This window comes from Anolis sagrei, chromosome 3 (genome assembly GCF_037176765.1).
Source record: "Anolis sagrei isolate rAnoSag1 chromosome 3, rAnoSag1.mat, whole genome shotgun sequence".
Taxonomy (NCBI): Eukaryota; Metazoa; Chordata; class Lepidosauria; order Squamata; family Dactyloidae; genus Anolis; species Anolis sagrei.
This window is the reverse complement of record NC_090023.1, coordinates 1966791-1993882: the sequence shown is the minus strand read 5'-3', so window position 1 is coordinate 1993882 and position 27092 is coordinate 1966791. Positions and strand designations below refer to the sequence as shown.

The 27092-nt window shown below is 45.7% G+C and overlaps 1 protein-coding gene across 5 annotated transcripts in view; it reads left to right on the top strand.

Annotated features, from left to right (window-relative positions):
- Nucleotides 1-25893, top strand: part of STIM1 (stromal interaction molecule 1) — a 142343-nt gene extending 116450 nt beyond the window's left edge. For 3 of the 5 annotated variants that reach the window (XM_067466397.1, XM_067466398.1, XM_067466399.1), the window contains exons 7-13: nt 2215-2392; nt 6015-6192; nt 8360-8527; nt 9923-10023; nt 10548-10792; nt 17345-17732; nt 23728-25893. In XM_067466397.1, the coding sequence (XP_067322498.1) occupies nt 2215-2392; nt 6015-6192; nt 8360-8527; nt 9923-10023; nt 10548-10792; nt 17345-17732; nt 23728-24322 (1853 nt within the window). In that variant the 3' untranslated portion in view covers nt 24323-25893. Of the gene's footprint in view, nt 1-2214; nt 2393-6014; nt 6193-8359; nt 8528-9922; nt 10024-10547; nt 10793-12654; nt 12724-17344; nt 17733-23727 lie in introns of all 5 variants that reach the window. The other 2 variants (XM_067466400.1, XM_067466401.1) reach the window with 2 other exon arrangements.
- The last annotated feature ends 1199 nt before the right edge of the window (nt 25894-27092 follow it).

The following is a 27092-nucleotide window of genomic DNA, read 5'->3' as shown; positions in this document are numbered from 1 at the left end:
GTGTGCCCCCTCCCTCCTATCCTTTAGGAAACAACTTAAAACATGGTTGTGGGACCAAGCATTCAAGCAGCAGACACAGCAATAATAGTGAAAATGATTTACCTGACTGACAATGGACAGACCTGGATTATGACTTGAACTTGTGTAATTTTAATTGGCTGGGTTTTTATAATATTTTAACTATTTGTTTAAATGTAAACTGTTATTATAATGTTTTTTGTTTGGACATCTTATGGTTGCCAGTTGTGAGGCAGCAACGAGTCCCTTTTCAGGGGTGAGAAGGATGGGATATAAATGAATGAAGAAATAATAATAATAATAATAATAATAATAATAATAATAATAATAAATATGCTCAAATGTTCTCAGAACTGAAGACTCTGCGGCCACATGCCATAGAAAGCAGTTCAAATGTTTTCAAGGGCTTTCACCCCATTTGTCAGTAACCCAAAACATTCTGCCTTTGGATGGAAGAGATTTCCTTTTAGGCCAGGATATGGCTTTTGACAAGTTGCTGCTTCTTAGTTTGGAGAACAGAGGTTTGCTGTACTTCTGTTTTCATGGTTCCAATACTTTCAAATGGCTTTCAATTGTGTTTTCAGCAGGGAAGGTAGCTTCATGACGTTTAGCGGTTTGGGACCCGCCAACCTGCATGACCGCATCTTTGTACGAAGCCACGCGATCTCTTCGTTCATCTGGAGAGGCCCTGCTCTTGCTCCCACATCCTTCAGGCGCGATTGGTGGGGATGAGGGAGAGGGCCATCTCAGTGGTGGCCCCCTGACTCTGGAACTCACTCCCCAAGGATATCAGACAAGCCCCCACATTGGCAGTCTTTAGGAGGAGCCTGAAAACGTGGCTGTTCCAGTGTGCCCTCCCTGAATAAAGGACATAATCTCCTGCAAAATATCCTGAGAAGCACTTTAATTACTCGTTGGGTTGTTCCCCTTACTTTTCATTTAAAACCCTCTGCTAGATACATCCTACCTCTGTTCATGCCCAGCGTTTATTTTTTAAAGTTTTAACTACTACATTTAGCCCATGTGTTTTGTCTATATGTGAGTTATATTAGTTGTATTGTTTATTTGCTTATTGCTTGTTGTTTTTAATTGATGTGTTGTTGGGCTTGGCCTCATGTAAGCCGCTCCGAGTTCCTTGGGGAGATGGTGGCGGGGTATAAATAAAGTTTATTATTATTTAAATGGCATGGGTTTTCTAGCTATGCTTTGCTTGAGCTGGAGCTGGGAGCTGCCTTAGAGGAATAAAGCCTCTTATCTAAAAGCAAAAGAATGCAAGCATGAAATAATGAAATAATGCATATGCAGAATTGTTTTTATACTATGTCTTGAATTTTGTTGTTCCTATGTTGTTAGTCGCCCCTGGGCTGAGAACAGCGGTATATAAGCAAAGTAAATAAATAAATAAAATAAATATGTACACTATGGCTTGCTGTGGTGATGATGACAACAACGAAATTATTCATATTATTATTATTGACTTCATTTCTATCCTGCCTTTCTCCCTATAGCGGCTTAAGTCAGCTAACAATAGCACGACGCAACCCAATAAAAATTCAAAACAAGGCCCATACAAAGAATTTTTAAAAACAAATATTTGTGTTATAGACACAAAACTTAAAATACAGTTAAAATGCAATTACGTTTAAAAACGAAACATCCCCACAAAATCCCACCCACAATATCCTCCTACATTATATGCTAAAAAAGATCAAAGCAATGCGTAAACCAAAACCTAAATCACATAAACATTAAAATAGAATTAAACATAGGAACATTAAAAATACCAACGAAGCCATTAAAAACCAATTAAACTACATAAAACACAGCACTGCCTAGCTCGGTCTCAAAACCTAAAGCCTTCCTGAAAATAAAGTTTTTTACTAGGAGTGATGGGGAAGGAGCCGGAAGCAAAAACAGACCATTAAAGCCAAACTTGGGCCCTCCAGGTGTTTTGGACTTCAACTCCCACAATTCCTAGCAGCCTACCGGCTGTTAGGAATTGTGGGAGTTGAAGTCCAAAACACCTGGAGGGCCAAAGTTTGCCCAAGCCTAATTAACTACAAAGTTGTGTGATGCAGCCGTTGGACTTGGACTTCACAGTTCTGCTCAGCTGTGGAAGCCCACTGGGTATCTTCTTGGCTTTGGTGTGCCGCTCTCATCCTCATCATGGTTATTGTTATTGTTGTGTCTCCACAGTGACCCGCCACAACCACCTGAAGGACTTCATGCTGGTGGTGTCCATCGTGATTGGGGTGGGCGGCTGCTGGTTTGCCTACATCCAGAACCGCTACTCCAAGGAGCACATGAAGAAGATGATGAAGGACCTGGAGGGCCTCCACCGGGCCGAGCAGAGCCTCCACGACCTCCAGGAAAGGTTAGCTGTGTGGACAACAAAGGGGAGGCTCTATGGGTGCAGGAGGGGAAGGGAATGGGGGGAGGCCTATGCTTTGAGCGTTATGCTGTTGTTTTACTGAGGCCTTCGGGAGATGTTAGCGGGGTACAAATAAAGATAATAATAATAATAATAATAATAATAATAATAATAATGACCCTCTTTTTGGGCCATTCTGCAATCTGGTCCATCTTTCATGCAGAATGTCTTGGGTGATAACCATGTGGATCACAGTGGCTATGTTGTGTTGTTGGTGTTTATTCGTTCAGTCACTTCTGACTCTTCGTGACTTCCTGGACCAGCCAGGTCAGAGCTCCCTGTGAACTGTCACCACTCCCATCTCCTTCAGAGTCAAACCAGTCCCTTCAAGGATGCACCTTGCTCTTGGTTGGCCCCTCTTCCCTTTTCCTTCCCCTTTCCACAGCATTCTTCTCTTCTCTTTAAGCGTTTCTGTCTTCTCATGATGTGACCAAAGGACTTCCTCTTTGCCTCTAATCTCCTTCCCTCCAGTGAGCAGTCGGACTTTCTTTCCTGAAGTATGGACTGGTTGGATCTTCTTGCAGTCCAAGGCACTCTCAGCATTTTCCTCCAACACCACAGTTCAAAAGCCTCTCTTTTCCTTCGCTCAGCCTTCCTTATGGTCCAGCTCTCACATCCATAGGTTACTATGGGGAATACCATTGCTTTAACCAGTGGCCCACAAACTTTTTAAACAGAGGGCCAGGCCACAGTCCCTCAAACTTTTGGAGGGCCGGATTATAATTTGAAAAAAATATGAATTAATTCCTATTCAAATTGCACATATCTTATTTGTAGTGCAAAAACATTTATAAATACAATAATTAAAATGAAGAACAATTTTAACAAATATAAATTTATTAGTATTTCAATGGGAAATGTGGGCCTGCTTTTGGCTGATGAGATAGGATTGTTATTGTGTGCTTTCAAATAGTTTCAGACTTAGGTTGACCCTGAGCGAGGGCCAGGTAAATGACCTTCGAGGGCCGTATCCGGTCCCTGGGTCTTAGTTTGAGGACCCCTGGCTTTAACTATACGGACCTTGGTTGCCAGTGTGATGTCTCTACTCTTCACTATTTTATCGAGATTGATCCTTGCTCTCCTTCCAAGAAGGAAACATCTTCTGATTTCCTGACCGCAATCTGCATCTGCAGTCATCTTTGCACCTAGAAATACAAAGTCTGTCACTGCCTTCATGTTCTCTCCCTCTGTTTGCCAGTTATCCATCAGTCTGGTTGCCAGAATCTTGATTTTTTTAATGTTTAACTGCAACCCAGCTTTAGCACTTTTTTCTTTCATCTTGATTAGAAGGCTCCTCAGCTTCTCTATATACTATATAGTTTCTATACTGCTTTTCTCACCCCTAGGGAGACTCAAAGCGGTTTACACATAACTGACAAAACTTCAATGCCATACATTGGACACTGACACGATGCCAAACCATAACAACCACAATAATAGAACCACAATTAAACATAAATCATAATTAGACAGTACATAAGCACTCATTAAAACAATAAATAATAAAAACAGTCTCGCCACTCGTATTGCCATTCTAGTCCATGTCCTTTAAACTCTACAAACATCTACTGTCCGAAGGCCTGATCCCAAAGCCATGATTTTAATTTCTTTCTAAAAGCCAGGAGGGAGGGAGCAGATCTTATCTCATTTGGGAGTGTGTTCCATAGGCAAGGGGCCACCGCCAAGAAGGCCCTGTCTCTCGTCCCCGCCAGGCGCATTTGTGCAATTGACGGGAGCGAGAGCAGGGCTTCCCTGGATGATCTTAGATTACGAGATGGGATGTAGGGGTGGATGAATTCGGACAATAGGCTGGGCCTAGGTTGTTAGTGTTTCTTCTAGCAATTTTCACCCCAGCCTTGCATTTGTCAAGCCCCGCACATGTCACATGATGTGTTCTGCATACAAGTGGAATAGTTTGGTTGAGAGTGGACAACTCTGCCATATGCCCTTCCTAATCTTGAACTAGCCAGGGTCAGTTCTTATTTCGCTACTTGGCTGTTATACAGATTCCTCAGGAGAGAGACAAGGTGGTTTGTTCTCCCCATACAGACCACCAACAACAGTTTATTATGATCCACACAGTCCAAGGTTTTCGAATAGTCAACAAAACAGAAAGAGATATTTTTCTGAAACTTCCTGCCTTTTTCCATTATCCAGCATCGGGATATTGGCCATTGGGTCTCTCATTCCTCTGCCTTTTCTGAACCCAGCTTGTCCATCTGGCCACTCTCACTCCATGTCTTGCAGGATCTTGAGCATTCCCTTCCTGGCATGAGAAATAAGTGCCACTGTATGAAAGTTTATTATAATGGAAATGTCTTTATGATTGGATAACTAATGTTGTTTTAATGAATTGTATTGTATGATTTTATTTTGCTTTTATAATAATAATAATAATAATAATAATTTATAATTATTATTATTATTATTATTATTATTATTATTATTGTGGCATATATCGTTGCCATTGTTAGCCGCTCTGAGTACCCCTGCGGTGGTGAGAAGAGTGGGGTAGAAATACTGTAAATAAATAATAATAAATAAAGTTTGAGCATTCTTTAGCATTTCCCTTTTTTGGTATGGAGATAGAAGTTGATTTTTTCCAGAAAAAAAATCAACTTATATCCTTATGGGCATGTTCTGGGAGCCTATTAATTCTCCCAAGACCCTATGGAAATCCCAAGAGGGAGGAGAGGGAGGTGGTTGTTGGAAAGAGAAATACTGCACTGGGAGGTTTCCAGAAAAGATGGTTTGCTCCCCAAAAAGCCTGGTCTAAGGGGGAGCCAGGGCTGAGCAGGTCTTCTCTGAGGAGTTGAATGGGTGAAAGCTCTGAGCCAGAAGCGCTTCTTTCCCATCCCCATCCAGAGCCCCATAAGCTCTTGAGGCACAGAATTGGTGGCGCCTTGAAGCGCAGAGATCACAAGGTTATCTCTGAAATGTGTCACATGAGAACCAAGGAGGGGAGAACATTCTTCCTTCCCGGCAGAGGAGCCTTTCTTGGGGACGCATCCACAGTGGGGAATAATCCTCTCTTGCAGAGAAGCCGGCAGCAGTCAGGACCAAGAGTTGGGACCCTCCTGGGATTGTGGCTGCGTAACTTAAAAGCATCCACTGAGCATGTAACGGCCGCTTTAGCCACATGCCGGCCTTTGCTGCTCCCGGCCTCATGCGTTTCCCACGAGAGATGTGTTTATTTGATTGTGAGCGAGCAAGCACACATTGTTCACATTCTGGGCTGCGTTCTGTGCAGCTTTTGCTTGATGCTTAGTCAGAGGACTGAAGGCAGCGTCAGGCCCCCAAATTCCGAGCGAGAACTGGCTGCAATTCCATCCCTGGCCTAGAATTCATTTGGAACCAAACACTGGCTCTTCTTCCTTGGAGTTTGCTTTCCCTGCTTGGGATCCTGGCTTCTTGCGCAGGACTCTTCCCTTCCCTCCTTCCAGATGCCTCTTCCATTTAATCCTTCCTGTTGGGCCACCTGAAAGTGCTCCAGAACCCGGTCGCATTGGTGCATCCCCACCAAGCCATGCTCTCACTCCGTCTCTTTTTCCCTCTCGCTCTGCAGGCTTCAGAAGGCACAGGAGGAGCACCGCACGGTGGAGGTGGAGAAGGTCTCCCTGGAGAAGCGGCTCCAGGATGAGATCAGCATGGCCAAGCAGGAGGCCCACCGGCTGCGAGAGCTACGCGAGGGCACCGAGAACGAGCTCAGCCGCCAGAAGTATGCCGAGCAGGAGCTGGAGCAGGTACCCACCCCATCAGGACCAGAACCTGTTGCTCTTTGGCCTTGGCTGCCCTGCTCTATTCTCCCTCCACCAGCCTGGAGGTCTGGGCCTGACCTGCTACCATCTTGAAATCCATCAACACCAACTTTCTGTAGGAATTATTTATCCCTGTAGCAGGGTGGGTTGCAGCGTAGCCAGTTTATGTATGAGCTTATTTATTTATTTATTTATTTATTTCGAACATTTTTACCCCGACCTTCTCAACCCCTGGGGGGACTCAGGGCGGCTTACAGTTGGCCATAATTCAATGTCGCATCATAAAATACAGAATAACAACTATAACAATTATAAGGTAAAGGTTGTCCCCTGACATGAAGTCCAGTCATGTCTGACTCAGGGGTGTGGTGCTCATCTTCATTTCTAAGCCGAAGAGCCGGCGTTGTCCGTAGACACCTCCAAGGTCATGTGGCCGGCATGACTGCATGGAGCGCCGTTGTACATGTATACAATAATACATGAACATTAATAAATAAAGATTAAAACAGTATACTTACACTCCGATTAGCTATTGCCCGTCTGGTGGCTGTTTAGCTAGCAATCTACTAATGATTTCTCCCCTTAACTTATCCAAATCCTCTTCGATGCCATAGTCCACATTATCAATTGTCCTTTAGCCTGATTGTTGGAAGGCCTGGTCCCACAGCCACATTTTAACCTTTTTTCTAAAGGTGAGGAGGGATGACGATGACCTAATTTCCCCAGGGAGCAAATTTCCACAGGCGGGGGGCCACCACTGAGAAGGCCCTGTCCCTTATGGGTAGGAACAGGAGAGAAAATACACACAAGGCTCTGGTCAGGTTTAAAAGGAGGTTACATCATTGAATCATAGTTGGAAGGGACCATATGGGCCATCTAGTCCAGCGGTTGTCAACCTATGGGTCTCCAGATGTTTTGGCCTACAACTCCCAGAAATCCCAGCCAGTTTACCAGCTGTTAAGATTTCTGAGAGTTGAAGGCCAAAGCATAACGAAGCCCTCCCAACAGATGGCCTTCCAGTCTCCGTTTAAAATCCTCCAAGGAAGGAGTTTTCACCACACTTTGAAAGGAGAATTGAATATACAAACAGACATCCTAAGGAGAACTGGGAGTCGAAATTGAAAGGACTGATAATTTATTTTATTTATTTTGATTACTTCTACCCCACCCTTCTCACCCCCGAGGGAGGACTCAGGGCGGCTTACAAAGAAGGCACAATTCGATGCCTATGTCAAATATACAGGCATACAAAAAAGCAATTAAACAATTAACAGGTTAAAATCATCAGTACATAACCAGATTAAAAGGGAAAGAAAAATACTGTATAAGGAACTGAATAAAAAAAATAAAATAATACAAAGAGTAGAGGTACAATGCTTCCCGGGAGGAGGGAGGAAGACGGAAAGGGAAAAATCAGATATGTAGAAGCAGTCGATAAGTATAGAAATGTAAAGGAATCATCAAAATATAATAATAACAACAACAACAACAACAATAATAATAATAATAATAATAATACTTTATTTACACCCTGCCACCATCTCCCCAAGGGACTCGGAGTGGCTTACATGAGATCAAGCCCAAACACATCAATAAAAACAAGAAAGCAATAAACAAATACAATACAATACAATTAATATAAATCACATATAAACAATAACACACAAGGATTTAAAAACCTATGGCCAGGCCAAATGTAATGGTTTAAAATTAAAAAAAAATAAATGCTGGTCATGAACAAGGTAGGATATATCTGGTATAAGGGTTTTAAAAGAAGTAAGGGGAGCGCAGTCCAACCCAAATATTATGAGAATATATGGGGATAATCTTTTTTGTAAAGGTGACTGTGACAATGGGTTGTTATGCATTTGCGACCGTGTTCCAGAAGCAGTCTCCAGAAGTCCAAAACACCTGGAGGGCCAAAGTTGGCCCATGCCTGTGTTAAACCAGATCTTAGTGATTTCATGGGGCTGGAAGTGAGAGGCAGGCATTTGGGAGGCATCTGGATCCACTTGTGGTGCCCTTGTAGGCCTGGATTCAGCTTCTGTTCCTTTGGCCAGTAGTCCCTCTTGCCCTGGGCTGGAGGCTGTTCTCTGTCCCTTCCCTGCAGGATTGTGGTCTCTTCCAATTCCATGTCTCTATGGTTCCGTAGGTCCGGATGGCACTGAAGAACGCGGAGAAGGAGCTGGAGTCGCACAGCAGCTGGGCCGCCCCAGAAGCCCTCCAGAAGTGGCTGCAGCTGACCCACGAGGTGGAGGTCCAGTACTACAACGTCAAGAAGCAGAACGCCGAGAAGCAGCTGCTCCTGGCTAAGGAGGGGGTGAGTCTGGATCAGTTGGACTGCAGCTCACATCATCCCTAGCACACCCTGTAGAGTCAGTGGGGAGTCATGCTGGGAGTCCCAGTCCAGGTATGGCTGGAGAGCTGTCAGGGGTTCTGTGGGGTCATAAAACTCCTGTCCTTGCAAAAGTGACTCTATAAGGAACCAGGTATCCAAAAACACAGTTGTTGTCTTGCAGTCAAAGAACAAAACACACAGAGGCAGGAAGGCTTTTCTTTCTCCTTTGTTGCATCAACATACTAAGTATATACAAAAAATACACACTTTACAGCTGCTTCTCCTCACTACTCACAGCAACAATTCTCCAAAACATCACCCATCCCTCAGAGACACTCATGAAACTTACTCAGTATAGCTGCCACCTATATACTACTCCCATTGCATTAGCCACCACACCCTAATTACAATGGCTTAGCTCTTTTACAGGTGGTTAGGCCAGAGGTATGAACTCTGCTCTCACTTAGAGAATGCCAAGTAATTTCCAAACCCTGACAAAAGCTGCATGACTCCCATCCCTGGTCTTCCTAACAGCATAGTTGTCTTCCTCCTTTGGTCCTTACATTTATGTATGGCGCTTACATATTGCTTCTTCACCTACCGGGACCCCCCACAGCAATGCACCAGGGCTGGAAGCATTTCTACCTTCCCCTCATTCAGCTGGAGCAGCAGTGTGTGCATTTTAATATTTGCCCTTCCTGGTGGGAACACTCCCCACTCTGCAGTCTTCGACACAAGAGGCTCTGTGCTCCAGAGATCCTGTGGAAGGATCCTGCTTCTTTCCTGTGTCCATATGTTTCCTGGCACACCTTTACCCATCCTTAACTACATAGTAAAGGTGCTGTGGACCCCCCCCCCCATTGTATTGTAAAGATGTAGGTGGGACCACCAGCAAGAGTATAATAATTGGCACCTGGCCCTACTGATCCACACTGGCACTTTCTTGTGAGTTGGCCATCCTCAGCTTTTGTCTGGATGGGTCATGAGAGCACCTAATGCTCATTGATCCCAGTGCACAGTGTTCCCTTGCCTGGCTTGCATACGTACTCATGTCACAGCAGCCCCTTACTGAGTAGAAGCGTTACAAAACCCCTTTCTGATTCCCTGGACATAATGCCTACTTCTATGGGCACATAAGGTGTTTCTGGTTGCTCGTCTGGTAGGAAGTCCATTAAATGCAAAGGAAACTCATTCTGAGTAGGCTGGTCTGGGACTTAAAGAAATAAACCTTTTTGTGGAACCAATAGTAGAAACACCCACTTCTCATGGCTCACCATGGATGGATGGATGGATGGATGGATGGATGGATGGATGGATGGATGGAAGAAAGGAAGGAAGGGGGTTCCAGTGTTTCAAATTGCTTTCTGTTTTTCCCAGGCTGAGAAAATAAAGAAGAAGCGCAACACCCTCTTTGGCACGTTCCACGTGGCGCACAGCTCCTCCCTAGATGATGTGGATCACAAAATCTTGACCGCCAAGTGAGTTTGCTCTCCAGGCACTTTTCCTCTCTGTTGTTGTGCTCTTCTAATTTTAGAGTTTTTTAATACTGGTAGCCAGATTGTGTTCCTTTTCATTGTTTCCTCCTTTCTGTTGAAATTGTCCACATGCTTCATGTGGATTTCAATGGCTTCTCTGTGTAGTCTGACATGGTGGTTGTTGGAGTACTTCATCGGTGTCACGAGTGGATGGTGAAGCGGCAGCTCCCCCGGTGGCTGGAATTCGAGCATACCCTCATGAAGCTGGAATGTTAAATATCCTCTGTGTGTCTGTCTATATATGTTGTGTGTCTATGGCATTGAATGTTTGCCATGTATATGTGCATTGTGATCCGCCCTGAGTCTCTTGCAAGGTGAAAAAGGCGGACTATAAATACTGTAAATAATAAATAAATAATAATAATTAAGGTTCTTCCGGGGTCAGAACATGGGACCCTTTGCTTGCAGTTCCATCTACCCCTTCCTGGGTCACATCATCTCTGGCTTTTCCTCCCTCCTTCCCGCAGGCAAGCCCTGAGCGAGGTGACGGCGGCCCTGAGGGAACGACTGCACCGCTGGCAGCAGATCGAAATGCTCTGCGGCTTCCAAATCGTCAACAACCCGGGGATCCATGCGCTGGTGGCTGCCCTGAACATTGACCCGGCCTGGGTGGGCTCTGCCTCCGCCACACGGGCCAACGCCTCCCACTTCATCATGACCGACGACATGGACGACCTCGACGAGGAGATCGTCTCCCCCATCTCCATGCAATGTAGGCGCCTTCCATGTGTTTGAGGGCAGGAGGCAGGCTGGGGGGGGGGGGGCAGAAACCACATGGGAGGCAGGGTGGGCCATCAGGGTTAGGGAGACCCTGGCACAGAAGGAAAGAGCCTACTTGGAGGACGACTCAGCACCTTGATTTACGTACCGTACATACTCGAGTATAAGCTGACCGAAAATACAAGCCGAGGCACCTAATTTCACCACAAGAAACTGGGAAAACGTATTGAGTAGAAGCCGAGGGTGGGAAATGAAGCGGCTACTGGGAAATTTCAAGGTAAGAATAGATAATAATACAATTACATTCATTGAGGCATCAGTAGGTTCAATGTTTTTGAATATTTACGCAAAACTGTCATTTAAGATAACTCTGATTAAACCATTATTTTAACTTTCCTCAGTGTAAATGTGCTTACGCCTCCTTCCAATAATAATAGAATAAAATAATAAATGTAATAATAGTAATAGAGTAAAATAATGGAAATGTAATAATAACAGTAATATTAGAGTAAATAAATGTAATATAAATAGAGTAAAATAATAAATGTAAAAATAACAATAATAGAGTAAAATAATGTAAATGTAATAATAATAATGTAAAATAATAAATGTAACAATAATACTGCAAAAAATAGAGTAAAATAATAAATGTAATAAATTAATAGAGTAAAATAATATAAATGCAATAAAAATAATAATAGAGTAAATTAATACATGTAATAAAATAATAGAGTAAAATAATAAATGTAATAAAAATAATAATAGAATCAATTAATAAATGTAGTAAAAATAATAGAGTAAAATAATAAATATAATAATAGAGTAATATAATGGAAATGTGATAGTAACAGTAATAATAGAGTAAAATAATAAATGTAAAAATAACACAGTAATAATAGAGTAAAGTAATGTAAATGTAATAATAACAACAATAATAAAGTAAAATAATAAATGTAATAATAACAATGCAAATAATAGAGTAAAATAATGTAAATGTAATAAAATAATAGAGTAAGTAATAAATATCATAAAAATAAAAATAGAGTAAAATAAATGTAATAATAACAATAATAAAGTAAAATAATAAAAACAATAATAAAAATGCACATAATAAATAGAGTAAAATAATAAATGTAATAATAATAATGCAAATAATAAACAGAGTAAAATAATAAATGTATGGTAATATTAATAAAGAGAGCAAAATAATAAATGTAATAAAAATAATACTAGAATAAGATAATATAAATGTATAATAATAATAATAAATAGAGTAAAATAATAAATGTACGGTAATATTAATAAAGAGAGCAAAACAATAAATGTAATAAAAATAATAATAGAATAAAATAATATATATGTATAAAAATAATAGTGAATAGAGTATATTAATAATAATAATACAGAGTAAAATAATAAATAACTTTGACTTGAGTATAAGCTGAGGGGGGCTTTTCCAGCCTTAAAAAAGGCTGAAAACTCAGCTTATACTCGAGTATATGCGGTTGATCTCGTAAACAAGGTGAAGACAAGAGAGTAGGCCTCTGCCCCACAGGGTTTCCCCTCTGCCTCCAATTGCTCAATAGCCACAAATGTTGGTGCTTCTTTACTTCTGACTCTTGCAGTTTGCTCCCGGGAGTTGTAGTCCACACACCCCAGGATAGGGCCCTTTGCCCTTCCTCCAGAAACGGCTCTGAGGTCTTCCTCGGGTTGGGGAACAGGGTGGGAATGGCATTCTCTGGGAGGGATGCTGGGAGCCATCCTAGGGCTCAGTTGCAACAAAGTGAGTGGAGAGGGATGTCTCCCTGGCCACTGACCCTCTTTTTCCCCTCCCCTCCGGGGGTCTCCCGCCAGACGCCGCCTTGCTCTTGGGCCAGTCCCGGTTCTGCTCCGAAGACCCCTCCGCGCCCTGGAAATACCCCGGTTTGAGGACGATTCTTTGGACTCTCCCTTTCTTCCTCTCACCCACCCACTGGACTAAAACACAACCGGCCTCTCCCCACGGCCACCCTCCCACCGCTGCTACTGCTGCCCTTTTGAGCACCAGAAGCTAATATTCACCTCACTCCTTATCTTCTCTCCCTCTCCCCCCCCCCCCCCCCCCCGCTCCGCTCTGGCAAAATTGAGTTGGTGTCTGTACTAATAATGCCCTTTGGGTGCAGCATTTTGGGGAGGGGGCTGCTGAGATAGACGAAGAACTTCCTCCACAAGTTGGCTCTCGTTTGGGTGGCCTCTGCTGCCCCTTGCAGGAGGGAGGTGGAATTGGCCTCTTCAGGGCCAGTGGTCTCTGTCCTCCTGGCTTGACCCACAGGGTTGGAGGGAAGGTGGGGTGCGAGGAGGAGCCCACAGATGTGCCCTGCTAGTAACAATGGATTATTATTAGAATCGTAGAGTTGAAGGAGACCTCCAGGCACCACTCATGAAGGAAGACACATTCTAAGCCAGACATGGGCAAACTTCAGCCCTCCAGGTGTTTTGGACTCCAACTCCCACCATTCCTAACAGCCCCAGGCCCCTTCTTTTTTCCCCCTCAGCTGCTTAAGCGTTAGAAAGCTTGATAGATGAGTTGGAGCAAAGCCTTTAGGCCTGAAAAAAGGGAGTTGGAGTCCAAAACACCTGGAGGGAGGCCCAAAGCTGGCCCATGCCTGATCTAAGCCCTCCAGACAGATGGCCATCCAACCTTGGCTGAAAACCCTCCAGAGAAGGAGGTTGCACCAGACCCCTATTCTAGGATGGGGATGGTTTTGTATCCTCTAATCCTCTGGGTTGGAAAGCTGCTTTGTGAGATTTTTAGAGCAATAGGGATCAGTGTTTCTCAACCTGGACCCGTGGGGGGGGGGGGGGTATGAGTGAGGGGTTCAAACCACTGATTTAAATGATGTAAAAATGGCATCATTTTAAAAAGCTGAAAGTAGTCCGAAAGACATGTTAGAAAGCTTGATAGATGAGTTGGAGTGAAGCCTTTAGGCCTGAAAAAAGGAGTTTGATACAAAACCAGATTTGACCTTGGCAGTCGGTTTGGGGGAGGGGGGGGGTTCCTATCCCAAGGTCCTCAAGGAAAACTGGGATCTCTGCCCTTGGAATTCCCTGGCTGTGATTTTGCCGTTTCAAAGGGGAAACTAGGTCTGACCCGGGGCGCATGGTCACAGGAGACTCCCATTTTAAAACTAGAGCAGCTAGGAGTAGAACCCTCCATGTTCCCGCCCGTACCTTTCCAAATGCTGCTTCTTTATCAGGTGAGTTTATCAGGCTGTCTGGCCATGTTCCACCAGCATTCTCTCCTGACGTTTTGCCCACATCTGTGGCAAGCATCCTCAGAGGTTGTGAGGTCTGTTAGAAATTAGGCAAGTGGGGTTTGTACGTATATCTGTGGAATAATGTCCAGGGTGGGAGAAAGGGTGGGTGTTGCAGTTGACCACCTTGATTAGCATGGAGTAGCCTTGCAGCTTCAAAGACTGGCTAGTTGCTGCCTGGGGGAATCCTTTGCTGGGAGGTGTTAGCTGGCCTTGATTGTTTCTTGTCTAGAGTCCCCCTGTGTTTGAGTGTTGTTCTTTATTTACTCTCCTGATTTTAGAATTTTTTAAAAAAATACAGGTTGCCAGATTATGTTCATGGTTTCCTCCTTTCTGTTGACATTGTCCACATGCTTCTTGTGGATTTCAGTGGCTTCTCTGTGTAGCCTGACATGGTGGTTGTGGGAGTCGTCCAGCATTTCTGTGTTCTCAAATAATATGCTGTGCCCAGGCTGGTTCCTCAGGTGCTCTGCTATAGCTGATTTCTCTGGTTGAAGGAGTCTGCAGTGCCTTTCATGTTCCTTGATGCATGTCTGGGCAATGCTGCTGCGTTTGGTGGTCCCTATGGAGACTTGTCCACAGCTGCATGGTACACAATGGTAGACTCCTGCAGAAGTGAGAGGATCCCTCTTGTCTTTTGTTGGATTTTCTTAGTGGGTCTGTAGATAGTTTGTAGGTTTGATGGTTTGTACAGACCCACTAAGAAAATCCAACCAATGCTCCATTCAGCAAAGGGCAAGAGGGATCCTCTCACCTCTGCAGGAGTCTCCCGTATACCATGCAGCTGTGGACAAGTCTACATTGAGACCACCAAACGCATCAGCATTGCCCAGGCATGCATCAAGGAACACAAAAGGCACTGCAGGCTAATCCAACCAGAGAAGTCAGCCATAGCAGAGCACCTGATGGACCAACCTGGACACAGCATATTGTCTGAGAACACAGAAATGCTGGATCACTCTCACCACCACCATGTCAGACCTCACAACCTCTGAGGATGCCTGTCATAGATGTGGGCGAAACGTCAGAAGAGAGTGCTTCTGGAACATGGCCAGGCAACCCAGAAAACTCACAGCAACCCAGTGATTCTGGCCACGAAAGCCTTTGACAACACACTGTTTGTACCCTTTAGGTTTTTTTACCCTATGGTCAGAAATGGTGTGTGGGGAGGGAAACGACTCACCACCGGAGACCTTGTCCCTCTTGCTGGTTCTTCCGTTGGCCAGCGGTCCCTCTTTGCCCTCTAACCTCTTGGCCACCGCTGCCTCCTCTGCATGAGCTTCTTCCAAGCCCAGGAAGCTAGGAGTTGGTCCACTGGGGGTTTCATGGGGTGGAAGGGGGTCCCTGTGGAGGAAGAGTGACGGATCCTGGGTGGTTGTCTCTTAGAGAACCCTTGAATCTTAGAGCTGGAAGAGACCCAGAGGCCATCCAGTCTAGGCAGAAAGGCATCATCCAAGCATAATCTTTCCATGGGGAGGGAGCCTGCATTTCAAAGGCTTCTGTCAGAGGCAGGACCCTTAAAAAGACCCCAGGAGGGAAAAGTGCCTCTTGCATAGTAGTACTGTACAAAGCAACAATTACACAAACCAACAAATACAAACTTTTTGTAATCATTTTTTTTGCCATCACATCAACTTTTTAAAATATGACAAATGGTGCATTACAGCAGACTACTGTAAAGTCTGCACATTTAACATCATATTTTTGTAATAATAAAAATAATAAACTTTATTTATACCCCGCCACAATCTCCCTGATGGGGATTCAGAGTGGCTTACATGAGGCCAAGCCCAAATAACAGTTACAATAAAGAAAAAACCAAAACATAAGCCGAAAACACGAACAATAACAATATCATATTAACATAAAACATATGCATACATAACAATATAAAAAATTACAATAAGCACAGGCACAATAACAATGGGCGGGCTACATGTAATGATTAAAAGACAAGCTGATTAAAACTAATTAAAACCCGGGCGAGATAAAAGAAGGAAGTAGGTAGTTTGCGGAGGAGAGCTCATTACAAGCCAATAAGTATTTTTCATCAGATATGATTTTAGTTCATTCTTATAGAGGATTTTTGCCCTGAATTCAGATCTGTGCTTATTTTTTCTCGATCACATGTAGTTTTTGCAATGAGGTCAATTGAATAATCAATGCATTTATGCACTGATATCAATTAGATTCTGTTGGTATCAGTGCGTAAATGCATTAATTATTCTATTAGCCTCATTGCAAAAACTACACGTGATAGAGAAAAAGTAAACACAGATGTGAATTCAGCACAAAAAAAACTATAACAATGACCTAAAATTATATCTGATGAAAAATACTTGCTGGCTTGTGTTATTATATTGATTTGTAGCCAACTCAAAGTGACTTACACTTTGAGTCGCCAATAGGCTGAGAAAGGTGGTATACAAGTATAGTAAATAAATAAATTAAATAAATAAATACACTGTTAGCAACTATACAACTGACACTTTGAAACCTGCAACATATAAATCTGAAATTGGAATTAAACAGGGAAAATGGATAAAGACAAATAGTCGAAATCACATAAAACCCTTGGAAACTATTAGAATAAATAGTATTGGCCAACTCATATTTTGGTGCCTGCAGTATAAGCCCCTTTTCTTGGTATATTTGACCTGCTGGTTCCAAAAACGGCACCGGTTTGCTCTTAACAGCTTTAGTTTTTGAGATACAGAACATACACCATCTATCTGCTCACCCATAGAAAACCATGATAACTCTGGATTGTTGTAGGTTTTCCGGGCTATATGGCCATGATCTAGAGGCATTCTCTCCTGACGTTTCGCCTGCATCTATGGCAAGCATCCTCAGAGGTAGTGAGTAGTGAGGATGCTTGACACAGATGCAGGCAAAACGTCAGGAGAAAATGCCTCGAGAACATGGCCATATAGCCCGGAAAACCTACAACAATCCAGTGATTGCGGCCATGAAAGCCTTTGACTATACATGATAACTCTATTTAAGAAACTAAAGTTGATGCAGTCAATCCAACACCTTTATTGAGCCAGTGCCCCAAAGAAGACAAGGAGCAGGCCTAAAGACCAAGACACCTGGAATGTCTTCTATGGGGCAGCTTTGGGGTGAAGGTGGGGGGAGCCTTTCCCCAGTGGAGCCAGTTTCCTCTAGCAGCTGAGGGTCCCCTTTCCTGGGAGAAGTGCCCTTGTCTTCCATTGACTTCTCTCTCTCTTTCTCTCCTTCCATCCCTCCAGCGCCTTCTTTGCCCAGCAGCGTCCGCCAGCGCCTCGTGGACCCCCAGCTCGCCTTGGGATCGCAGAGGTTGGTAGAGAGCCAGGGTGAGGCGGGGCCCCTGGTCCACTACTTGCCCGGAGGAAGGGTCACTCTGCGCCGGATGCCCAGCATCTCCGGCGGGCAGCCTTTCGGTCCGGACGTCCATGGTGCCGCCTCCTCTGCCGCTGCGGCCTCCTCTCTTCCTCCTCCTCCTTCTGGTCCTTCCTCCTCTTGCCCCTCCGCGGGCCACGGGCTGCCCATCCTCTACCACCACACCACCTCCTCCTACATCCTCCAGATGGATGCTCTGCCCAACCTGCCCCCACCGGACGTCACCTCTGGGACCCGAGGCCGCGCTGAGAGCTTTGGGTATCTGGCATGGCATGTGGCACGGAGAGGCCCGCCTACCCCCAAACCCTGCCGCTTCAGCCTCCTTTTTGAGCCTGGCTGTCCTGCCCCTTTGCCTCCTCCCCACTGCCTGAAGGAGCCAAAGAGCATATCACTAATATCTTCCTGAGTGATCTGCCTCCCAGGCTTTGTGTGATTAACCTTCCTGGTCCTTTGTGGGCGCAGTGAGCTTGGTGTGACTTGGTGTGTCTCTCTGGAGGGGAGTGGGCATCTTGAGCAGGAGCGTTTGTGCATTGCCTGATGGGTCTTGAGAACGCTCTGGTCATGTCCCAAATAGATTACTGCAACACGCTCTACGTGGGGTTGCCTTTGAAGACTATTCGGTAGCTCCCAATGGTCCACTGGGCAGCAACCAGATTGCTCACCAGACCAGTATAAGAGGGAGCATGCAATCCCCCTGTTATGACAGTTTCATTGACTGCCAGTCTGCTACTAAGTACAATTCAGAGTGCTGGCCTATAAAGCCCTAAACCAGTGGTTCTCAACCTGTGGGCCCGCAGATGTTTTGACCTTCAACTCCCAGAAATTCTAATACAGTGATGGGCAACCTTTTGAGCTTGGTGTGTCAAAAACCTGACCACAACTTGGGTGGGGTGTCAACTTCGAGAAAAAATAAACGTAATTTTGCAATATTTATAGTTTAAATAAGAAAAATGTATAATCCATGCTGAGTTATGGAGTGAATAGTGCTCAAACATGCAGATGTTAAATTTGTAGAGCCTTTTACAAATTTAAGATGGAATTAGATTGGCTCTTATAAGGTGTACTTCTCTGTATGCGGCCGCATGTGGCCGTGTGTCATCAAAAATAGCCATGTGTGTCAGTGCTGACACACGTGTCATAGGTTCACCATCATGGTTCTAATAGCTGGTAAACTGACTGGGATTTCTGGGAGTTGTAGGGCAAAAACCTCTGGGGACCCACAGATTCAGAACCACTGCCCTAAACATTTCTCTCCCAGTTTACCTGTCCAAACGTATCATCCCCTATAGACCACCTCGGAGAACAAGATCATCTGGGAAGGCCCTGCTCTTGGTCCCGCCTTCCTCACAAGCACGACGGGTGGGGACGAGAGACAGGGCCTTCTCCGTGGTGGCTCCTCAGCTGTGGAACTCCATCCCTATTGATATCAGAGCAGCCCCCTCCCTCCTGGCCTTCAGAAGGAAAGTGAAAACCTGGCTCTGGGGTCAAGCCTTTGAGGATTAACTCCAGTGCAATAATCGCTACAGAATTGCAATGACTTTTAGAGCATCCCCAGATTACAATTATGGATACTGTGATTTCTAATAGCAATTCTAATAATCCATATGTTTTTAACGTGCATTTTAATTTTAATTTTAGATCTTTAACTTAATTTATTTTAACTTTGAATGGGATTTTCCTGCTTCTTGGCAGAATGGGGTTGGACTGGATGGCCCACCAGGTCTCTTCCAACTCTAGGATCCTATGGTTCTAACAGTTTGTTGTTCAAAGGCATCGGATCGTTGCCATATGTAAAGCCGCCTTGAGCCCCCTTTGGGGTAGTAGTCGTAGTAATTTTATTTTATTGATTAGCCCTTAAGCCATATCACAATAAGAAACAGAACAACAAGGCCTGACAAGACCCGATCACACTCCACGTAGTAAGTTAAAATAAGACACTTACAATAATACAGTAAATGCATATGATAAGACATGATAAAACTGATAAACTGATCAAACTGAGTATATACATCATATTTCATGATCACCCCTACAATTTACCCCAATCAGCCCTACATATGTGGTTCTCAGACATATTGTTTTGCTTAAGTACAGAGCTGTTTTATATGTTATTTTTGGGTCTTGGCCGCACATAAAATACGTTGTTCTGATGTAAGATTCCCAATACATTGTCCGTTTGATACATGGACCAAGGTGGAAGTCTCTCACCCTTTGATACAATTTGCAATCAAATAATATGTGTGCTATATCCTCCATTTCAGGTGCCTTTGGGGTAGAGAAAGGTGGGATACAAATAGAGTAAATAAAGAAATAGATAAATAAATTAAAAAGGAGCCCCAAAACAAAGGCAGGAAGAAAGGTTCTGCTCCACTGCAGCCCCAAAGTGATTGCCTCCCTTTGTCCTCGGCCCTTGCCCTTCTCCTCCTGCTACAGACAGGGATGTGCCCTTGTCTGTCCAGGACCTGCTTTTGAGCAGCCCAAACTGGCCAGAAAGTAGCCTCCTCATCCTCAACAGAGAGCAGTCTGGGGGCAGCCATGGTCCAGGTGGAGTCCAGGGGCAGCAAACCCCTGAATCTGTAGTTCCCAACCTGTGGGTCCCCATGTGTTTTGGTCTTCAACTCCCGTAAACTGGCTGGCATTTCTGGGAGTTGTAAGCCAAAATACCTGGGGTCCCACAGGTTGAGGACCACTGCAGTCTGAATGCTTTACTCGGTTCCTTTGAAGAGCCTTTGTAGCAGCAAGTGGAGGGGCTCACCGGCTGGCCCTCCCTGCCCACCTGAAGGGTCGGTCTTCCTGTACCGGCTACATGTCCATATGTGTATTATTATTATTATTATTATTATTATTATTATTATTATTTCGGTTTCTTCTACCCTGCCCTTCTCACTCCGAAGGGGACTCAGGGCGGCTTACAAAGGCACAATTCGATGCCAGCATCACATCACAGTAGTAAAACAAAATAACATCAATTAAATAGTTAAACAGTTGAACAGTTAAACAACAATTCCTACATTACAACCCTAAAACCAATAAAACAATACAATCCCAATTACTCCTTATAGACGGTCAGCATTCGCTATCTCATAGTCCAAATTCCAATTCCACATTGTCAGTCCTGTCAGTCCTAGTTGTTTGATTGTCCTTATCTAGTTGTCAGATTGCCCAAAGGCCTGGTCCCACAACCACGTCTTTACTTTCCTCCTGAAGGAGAGGAGGGATGTTGATGCCCTAATTTTTCCCGGGAGTGAGTTCCATAGGTGAGGGGCCACCACCGAGAAGGCCCTGCTCCTCGTCCCCACCAGTCTCATTTGTGATAGCAGTAGGGTCGAGAGCAGGGCCTCCCCAGATGATCTCAGACTCCGGGGTGGGACATAGAAGGAGATAAGTTCAGACAGATACACTATGTGTTTGTTTTCTGAGCATGATGCTTGCCTTGAAGTCAAGCCCTATCTCTTTTGGCAGGCCTATTCAGACATTTTAATGGTTTGACTGGTTTTCATGTGTGTTTTAATCTGAGAATCATAGAGTGGGGGGGGGGGGGGGCAGGGGCATGCAGTCTAACCCCCATCTGCCATGCAGGAGGACACATTCTCACCTGACAGATGGTCGTGTTATATCTGTGTGTTTGGAATGGTTTTGTATTTTTATCTAATGTATTTAATTGCCTTGCAACTGGCCTTGGGGAGAGACAAGTATGAAAGACAGGTTGCTTATCTGTAACCATAGATCTTTGGAGTGGTCGTCTAAGAAATCACACAGATGGCTTATTCTGAATCTGCACAGAGCACTCTCAAAACCATGGGCAAGCTTCGGCCCTCCAGGTATTTTGGACTTCAACTCCCACAATTCCTAACAGCCTTCCAGCTGTTAGGAATTATAGGCGTTGAAGTCTAGGGCCCATTTTATTGGAAATTCCAACCTATTGTAAGTAAGTGCACCATAACCTTATTGAAAAGGTAAAAATGATGTCACATCCAGCTACCATTATTAAAAAACTCTAAAATTACAACAGCAAAACAACAGAGAGAAAACAATTAGGGACAGCTAATCACCTCTCAACAAAAGATTGCCCCAGGCACTAACAAACCACACCAAACAACTGCCAGGCCATCAAATGCTAATCAAGGTGGTCAGTTGAAGCATTCACACCTGGCTCCAGCAGACAAGAGTCCTTTGTCCCACCCTGGTCATTCCACAGATATATAAACCCAATTTTTCCTAGTTCCAACAGACCTCACTACCTCTGAGGATGCTTGCCATAGATGCAGGCGAAACATCAGGAGAGAATGCCTCTAGAACATGGCCATATAGCCTGAAAAAACCTACAAACCAATGTCACATCCATTTGGCAAATGTGAATCTCCAGGAACGTGTTGAGACCACCTTTTGAAATCCACTAGCCAAGAAAAGCCTGACCTAGTTAGAAGTCAGCCCTTTGAACCAGTGATATTCATAAGCATTCATGTAATGGCACACGGGTAACTCAGCTGTTAGACTGAAGAACCATGTCTTTAAACTGCCAAGGATAAAGGCATGCCCCTACAAAAATATATTGAGTTAGCAGAGGATGGTTGTTTCTTAGAAGGAGGATTTGCAGTTGCCCAAAAGATATACGCTCCCTTGAAACCTCTTAGTTAAAATATACACTCGGAGATAATAAAAAAACAACAAAGTGATTTCTAATAGCAATTGTAATGTTGAAGGCTTTCATGGCCGGAATCACTAGGTTGTTGTAGGCTTTTTCGGGCTATATGGCCATGTTCTAGAGGCATTCTCTCCTGATGTTTCGCCTGCATCTATGGCAAGCATCCTCAGAGGTAGTGAGGATGTGTGCCTTATTTATTTATTTATTTATTTACTTTACTTGTATACCGCAGTTTCTCAGCCCAACAGGCGACTCAACGCGGTTTACAACAAGGATAAGAATCAATCAACGATATACAATTTAAAACCATAAAAGCATAATATACAATATTGACACAAAAATATGGAACGCTTCACGAATTTGCGTGTCATCCATAGATGCAGGCGAAATGTCAGGAGAGAGTGCCTCTAGACCATGGCCATATAGCCCGAAAAGACCTACAACAACCCAATAATATATCTTGTTTGCTCATAAACAACTTGTATAATTCACTATACAGAGTTTCTTCTCTGTGTGTTGAGTACACAGGGTGTCATTCTTAATCGTTCATAGTCTTTAGGTATAGTTGTACTCACAGAAGTCCAAAACTCATATTTTTCTACTAAAGTCCAAACAGCAACATGCCTCCACCTGCACTGAGGTCTAAAGCAGACACATCCACCTCCAATGAGATGGTAAGCAGACACGGAATGCAAAATGGAATCCTGAGTCTGAGCATGCTCCCTAAAATCACATGTCTATAACCCTTCCCACACTAAAGATAAGTCAAACTGGCAAATCAGCATGCACAAAGAATACAGGTTAGCAAATACATACATTAACATGCAAATAGTGAAAGGCTTGGGAGGTTGTTATTTCCAACACATGTTGGCCCATGCCTGCTGTCGAAGGTTTTGAGAGTGTGTTGTGCAGACGCAGAATAAGCCATTTGTGCAATTCACAGAGACTACGATGAAGGGATGAAATGCATTACTGTTATTATTTATTATTTATTTATTTATTTCCTTTGCTTCTCTACGGCTGTATCTCAAGCCCGAAGGCGACTCACAGCTGTTCACAAACAGTAAAAACAGTAGAAACAGCAGTGGTTCCATGCAACATACAACAATTGACTTAACACATTATCCATAAATTACCAATAAGCAATTACAATGCACAATTATTACGAAAAAACAACCGTACCCCATCTTCTCATCATCCAAGCGTAGTCCAGGTTCGTCGTCCATTGTTCCATTCCTATATTCCATTACCAGATTGCACTAAATTACTCAAACGCCTGCACAAACATCCAGGTCTTCACCTTTTTGCGGAATACCATTAGAGAGGGTGCTAGTCTAATGTCCGTGGGAAGGGCGTTCCACAGCCGAGGAGCCACCACTGAGAAGGCCCTATCTCTCGTCCCCGCCAGCCGAGCTTGAGAAGCAGGCGGGATCGAGAGCAGGGTCTCCCCGGAAGATCTCAAACTCCTGGTGGGTTCATAGGCAGAGATGCGGTCAGATAGGTAGCTGAGTCCTGAGTCCCTCTGCGGAGGTTGAGATAGGATGGGATATAAAAGTCTGAAATAAATAAATACTGTGATTGATCTCTTTTCTCCTTGTGCTCCGGCAGGGATCTCTCTCGCTCGGACTCGGACTCCTCCATCCCACACCTGAGTGACAACCAGCGCATCTCCGGCTCCTCCTCGGCCTCCAAGCTGCTGACCGCCCGACCTCCTGCCGCCGGCCTTCTGAACAAGTCAATGGAGGAGGTGGGTCCCTCCAGCCTCCCGACCCTTGGGGGCCCCTCTCCCGGCGCCAGCTGCGGCCGCCACTCAGAGGGGGGCCCATCCTCCTTGCCGGAGCATCTGGCCGAGAGCCCCATCGTGCTGAAGAAAGCGCTGATGCTGAACCACGGCGGCCTGGAGAAGTCCACCAGCCTGGGGGAGATCTCCCACTCTGGGGGCGGGGCCTCGGGGGCGTCCCGGCACAGCCCCTCCGACTCCTCGCGGTCGCACAGCCCCAGCTCCACGGAGCCCGAGACCCCCTCGCCCACCTCGGAAGGGGGCCGCCCCAACAGCAAGGGCAACAGCCGCATCCCGCACCTGGCCTCCAAGAAGAGCGCGGCCGGCGGAGAGGAAGACAGCGGCTCCACGGGCGAAGAGACCGACTCGGGCCCCGGGAAGAAGAAGTTCCCCCTCAAGATCTTCAAGAAGCCCAAGAAGTAGCCGCCACCACTGCTGCCGCTGCTGTCGTTGGAAGGGGAATAGGAAGCCCAAAGCCCACCCTGGGACATGAGCCCCCTCTTTGAAGGGGGCACAGGCCACACAACAGGGGCCTCCCCCTCCCCCTGAGCACCTTATGAAGGGGACCCCCGCCTCCCTCCCTCCCTCCCTCCGTCCCTTTGGGGCTGCTGTGGCTGGAGGAGCCAAGAGGCCTATTTATTTGTCTTTGTCAGTGACCTCGGCCTGCCCCCGCTGACCCCCTCCATCCTCCAGCCCCAGCAGCCTTTGCTTTTGCTGCTGCTGCTTCTGCTGCGCATGGCTTCACCTCGGACCCCTCCTCAGTTTGGCACACCGGTCTGGAATGCCTTTTCTCTGGTTCCGTTCCCTCGGCTTTCTGCTCAACACCGAACCCGGCAGGTCGAAGCCCCCCCCCCCCCCATCTCCACTCCATGGGGCAGAGTTGGCCCCCTTTTCCTGGGTCACATGGATGAGATGCAGAGAGAGGGCTCTGGGGTGGACTTTGCCTCTCCCATCCAGCCAGGCAACAGCAGAGCCCCCTCCCCAGTCCCCTTTTCCAACTTGGAGAGCAGGGTCTTCTCACCTCCCGCACCTGGAGACCCACAACTTAGCAGAGCACGGTAGCAGACCCACAACTTAGCAGAGGCACCACCTTTGCTCTGCAGAGAGAGGGCTCTGGCTCTCCCATACAGCAGGGCAACAGCAGAGCCCCCTCCCCAGTCCCCTTTTCCAACTTGGAGAGCAGGGTCTTCTCACCTCCCGCACCTGAAGACCCACAACTTAGCAGAGCACGGTAGCAGACCCACAACTTAGCAGAGGCACCAGCTTTGCTCTGCAGAGATGAGCGTCTTCCTTCGTACCCAAGAGCCTTCAGGTTGCTATCACTCACTTGGGGGGTCTGCAGAAGCTGTGGCCCATTGCAGCCCTTTTCCTCATCTTCCATTGTTCTATATTTGCAGGGTGTGTGTGGGGTCCTTGCCAACCAGAAAACAAAACCAGGGTTCACCACAATCCTCTGCTGCTGCCTTGGTTCTTTTCCTTTCCTTTCCCTGGCAGCAACATGCATTTCCTTCCTTTTTGCCCTTCGACTGGCCAGTTTGAGGGGGGGGGGGGGGCTTGCAAAGCACTTCCCGGACCCTGCCCATCTTGCACCCAGAGAGCCTTGAGAGGAACAGAAATGGGGTCCCTCTTCCCGGGCTCAGGGGCAAAGGAGCGCCCCGCTTCCGGCTGAATGTTGCAACCCCCTCCCCAAATCTTCCTTGCCGCCAAGTGCCTGGAGACCCCCTTTTGCCCCCTCTGCTTTGCCCTGGGCCCCCTTTGGCCCCACGGCGGAGTCCGGCTCCCAAGGAGCCCCCCGGAAAGAGTGCCGCCTGCCCCTCGGTCCGGAGAGAGAGAGAGAGGGAGCTGCCTCTCCTTTCGTTTCCTCCTCCTCCTCCTTCCCGAGAGGAGAAGGAGACCCTCACTCTGCATCTGCCCAAACAAACGTCTTGGTTTTATTTAACAGCCATTTCATAAAAACGGTTTTCAGTCCAATAAAAGCATGTCGACTCTTGTAAGGCCCTGACCCGCGTGGCGTCCTTTCTCCGCCAAAGATGGACAGTGGCCCTGACCCCAGAGCAACGGCGTCTCCCCGTCTTCCTGCAAAACAAGGGGTGCAATGTATTGTCGAAGGCTTTCATGGCCGGAATCACTGGGTTGTTGTAGGTTTTTCCAGGCTATATGGCCAAGTTCTAGAGGCATTCTCTCCTGACGTTTTGCCTGCATCTATGGCAAGCATCCTCAGAGGTAGTGAGGTCTGTTGGAAGTAAGAAAAATGGGTTTATATATCTGTGGAATGACCAGGGTGGGACAAAGGACTCTTGTCTGCTGGAGCTAGGTGTGAATGTTTCAGCTGATCACCTTGATTTGCATTCAATGGCTTGGAAGGGCCTGGGGGGAATCTTTTGTTTTGTACTCCAACCAGAAAAATCAGCCATAGCAGAGCACCTGATGAACCTACCTGGACACAGCATATTATTTGAGAACACAGAAGTGCTGGACCACTCTCACAACCACCATGTCAGGCTACACAGGGAAGCCATTGAAATCCACAAACATGTGGACAATTTCAACAGAAAGGAAGAAACCATGAAAATGAACACAATCTTGCTACGAGTATTAAAAAACTCAAAAATTACAACAGCAAAACAACAGAGGGGAAACAAACAGGCACATCAAATCACTCTCAACAAAAGATTCCCCCCAGGCACTTCCAAGCCATTGAATGCTAATCAAGGTGATCAGCTGAAACATTCACACCTAGCCCCAGCAGACAGAAGTCCTTTGTCTCACCTTGGTCTTTCCACAGATATATAAACCCATTTTTTCTTACTTCCAACAGACCTCACTACCTCTGAGGATGCTTGCCATAGATGCAGGAGAAACGTCAGGAGAAAAATTGCCTCCAGAACATGGCCATATAGCCCGGAAAAACCTACAACAACCCAAGGGGTGCAATGCCTTGCAGGTGGTGTTGCACTGCAGTTCCCATCATCCCAAGATAGCCTAGCACCTAAAGGGGGGGTTGTGGGCATGTCCAAGGGTCACAGGTGTGGCTGGGCAGTGGGCAGAAGGACCCACCTTTCCACCTTGATGCAGTAGCAGGGAGGAGGGATGTGGATCTTTGGGAATTGTTCCAACAGCTCCAGGTCACCACAGGTCTTGTGATGGATGCTGGGTTTTGCAGTCCAGCAGCCTTTTGAGGTGCATACAGTCT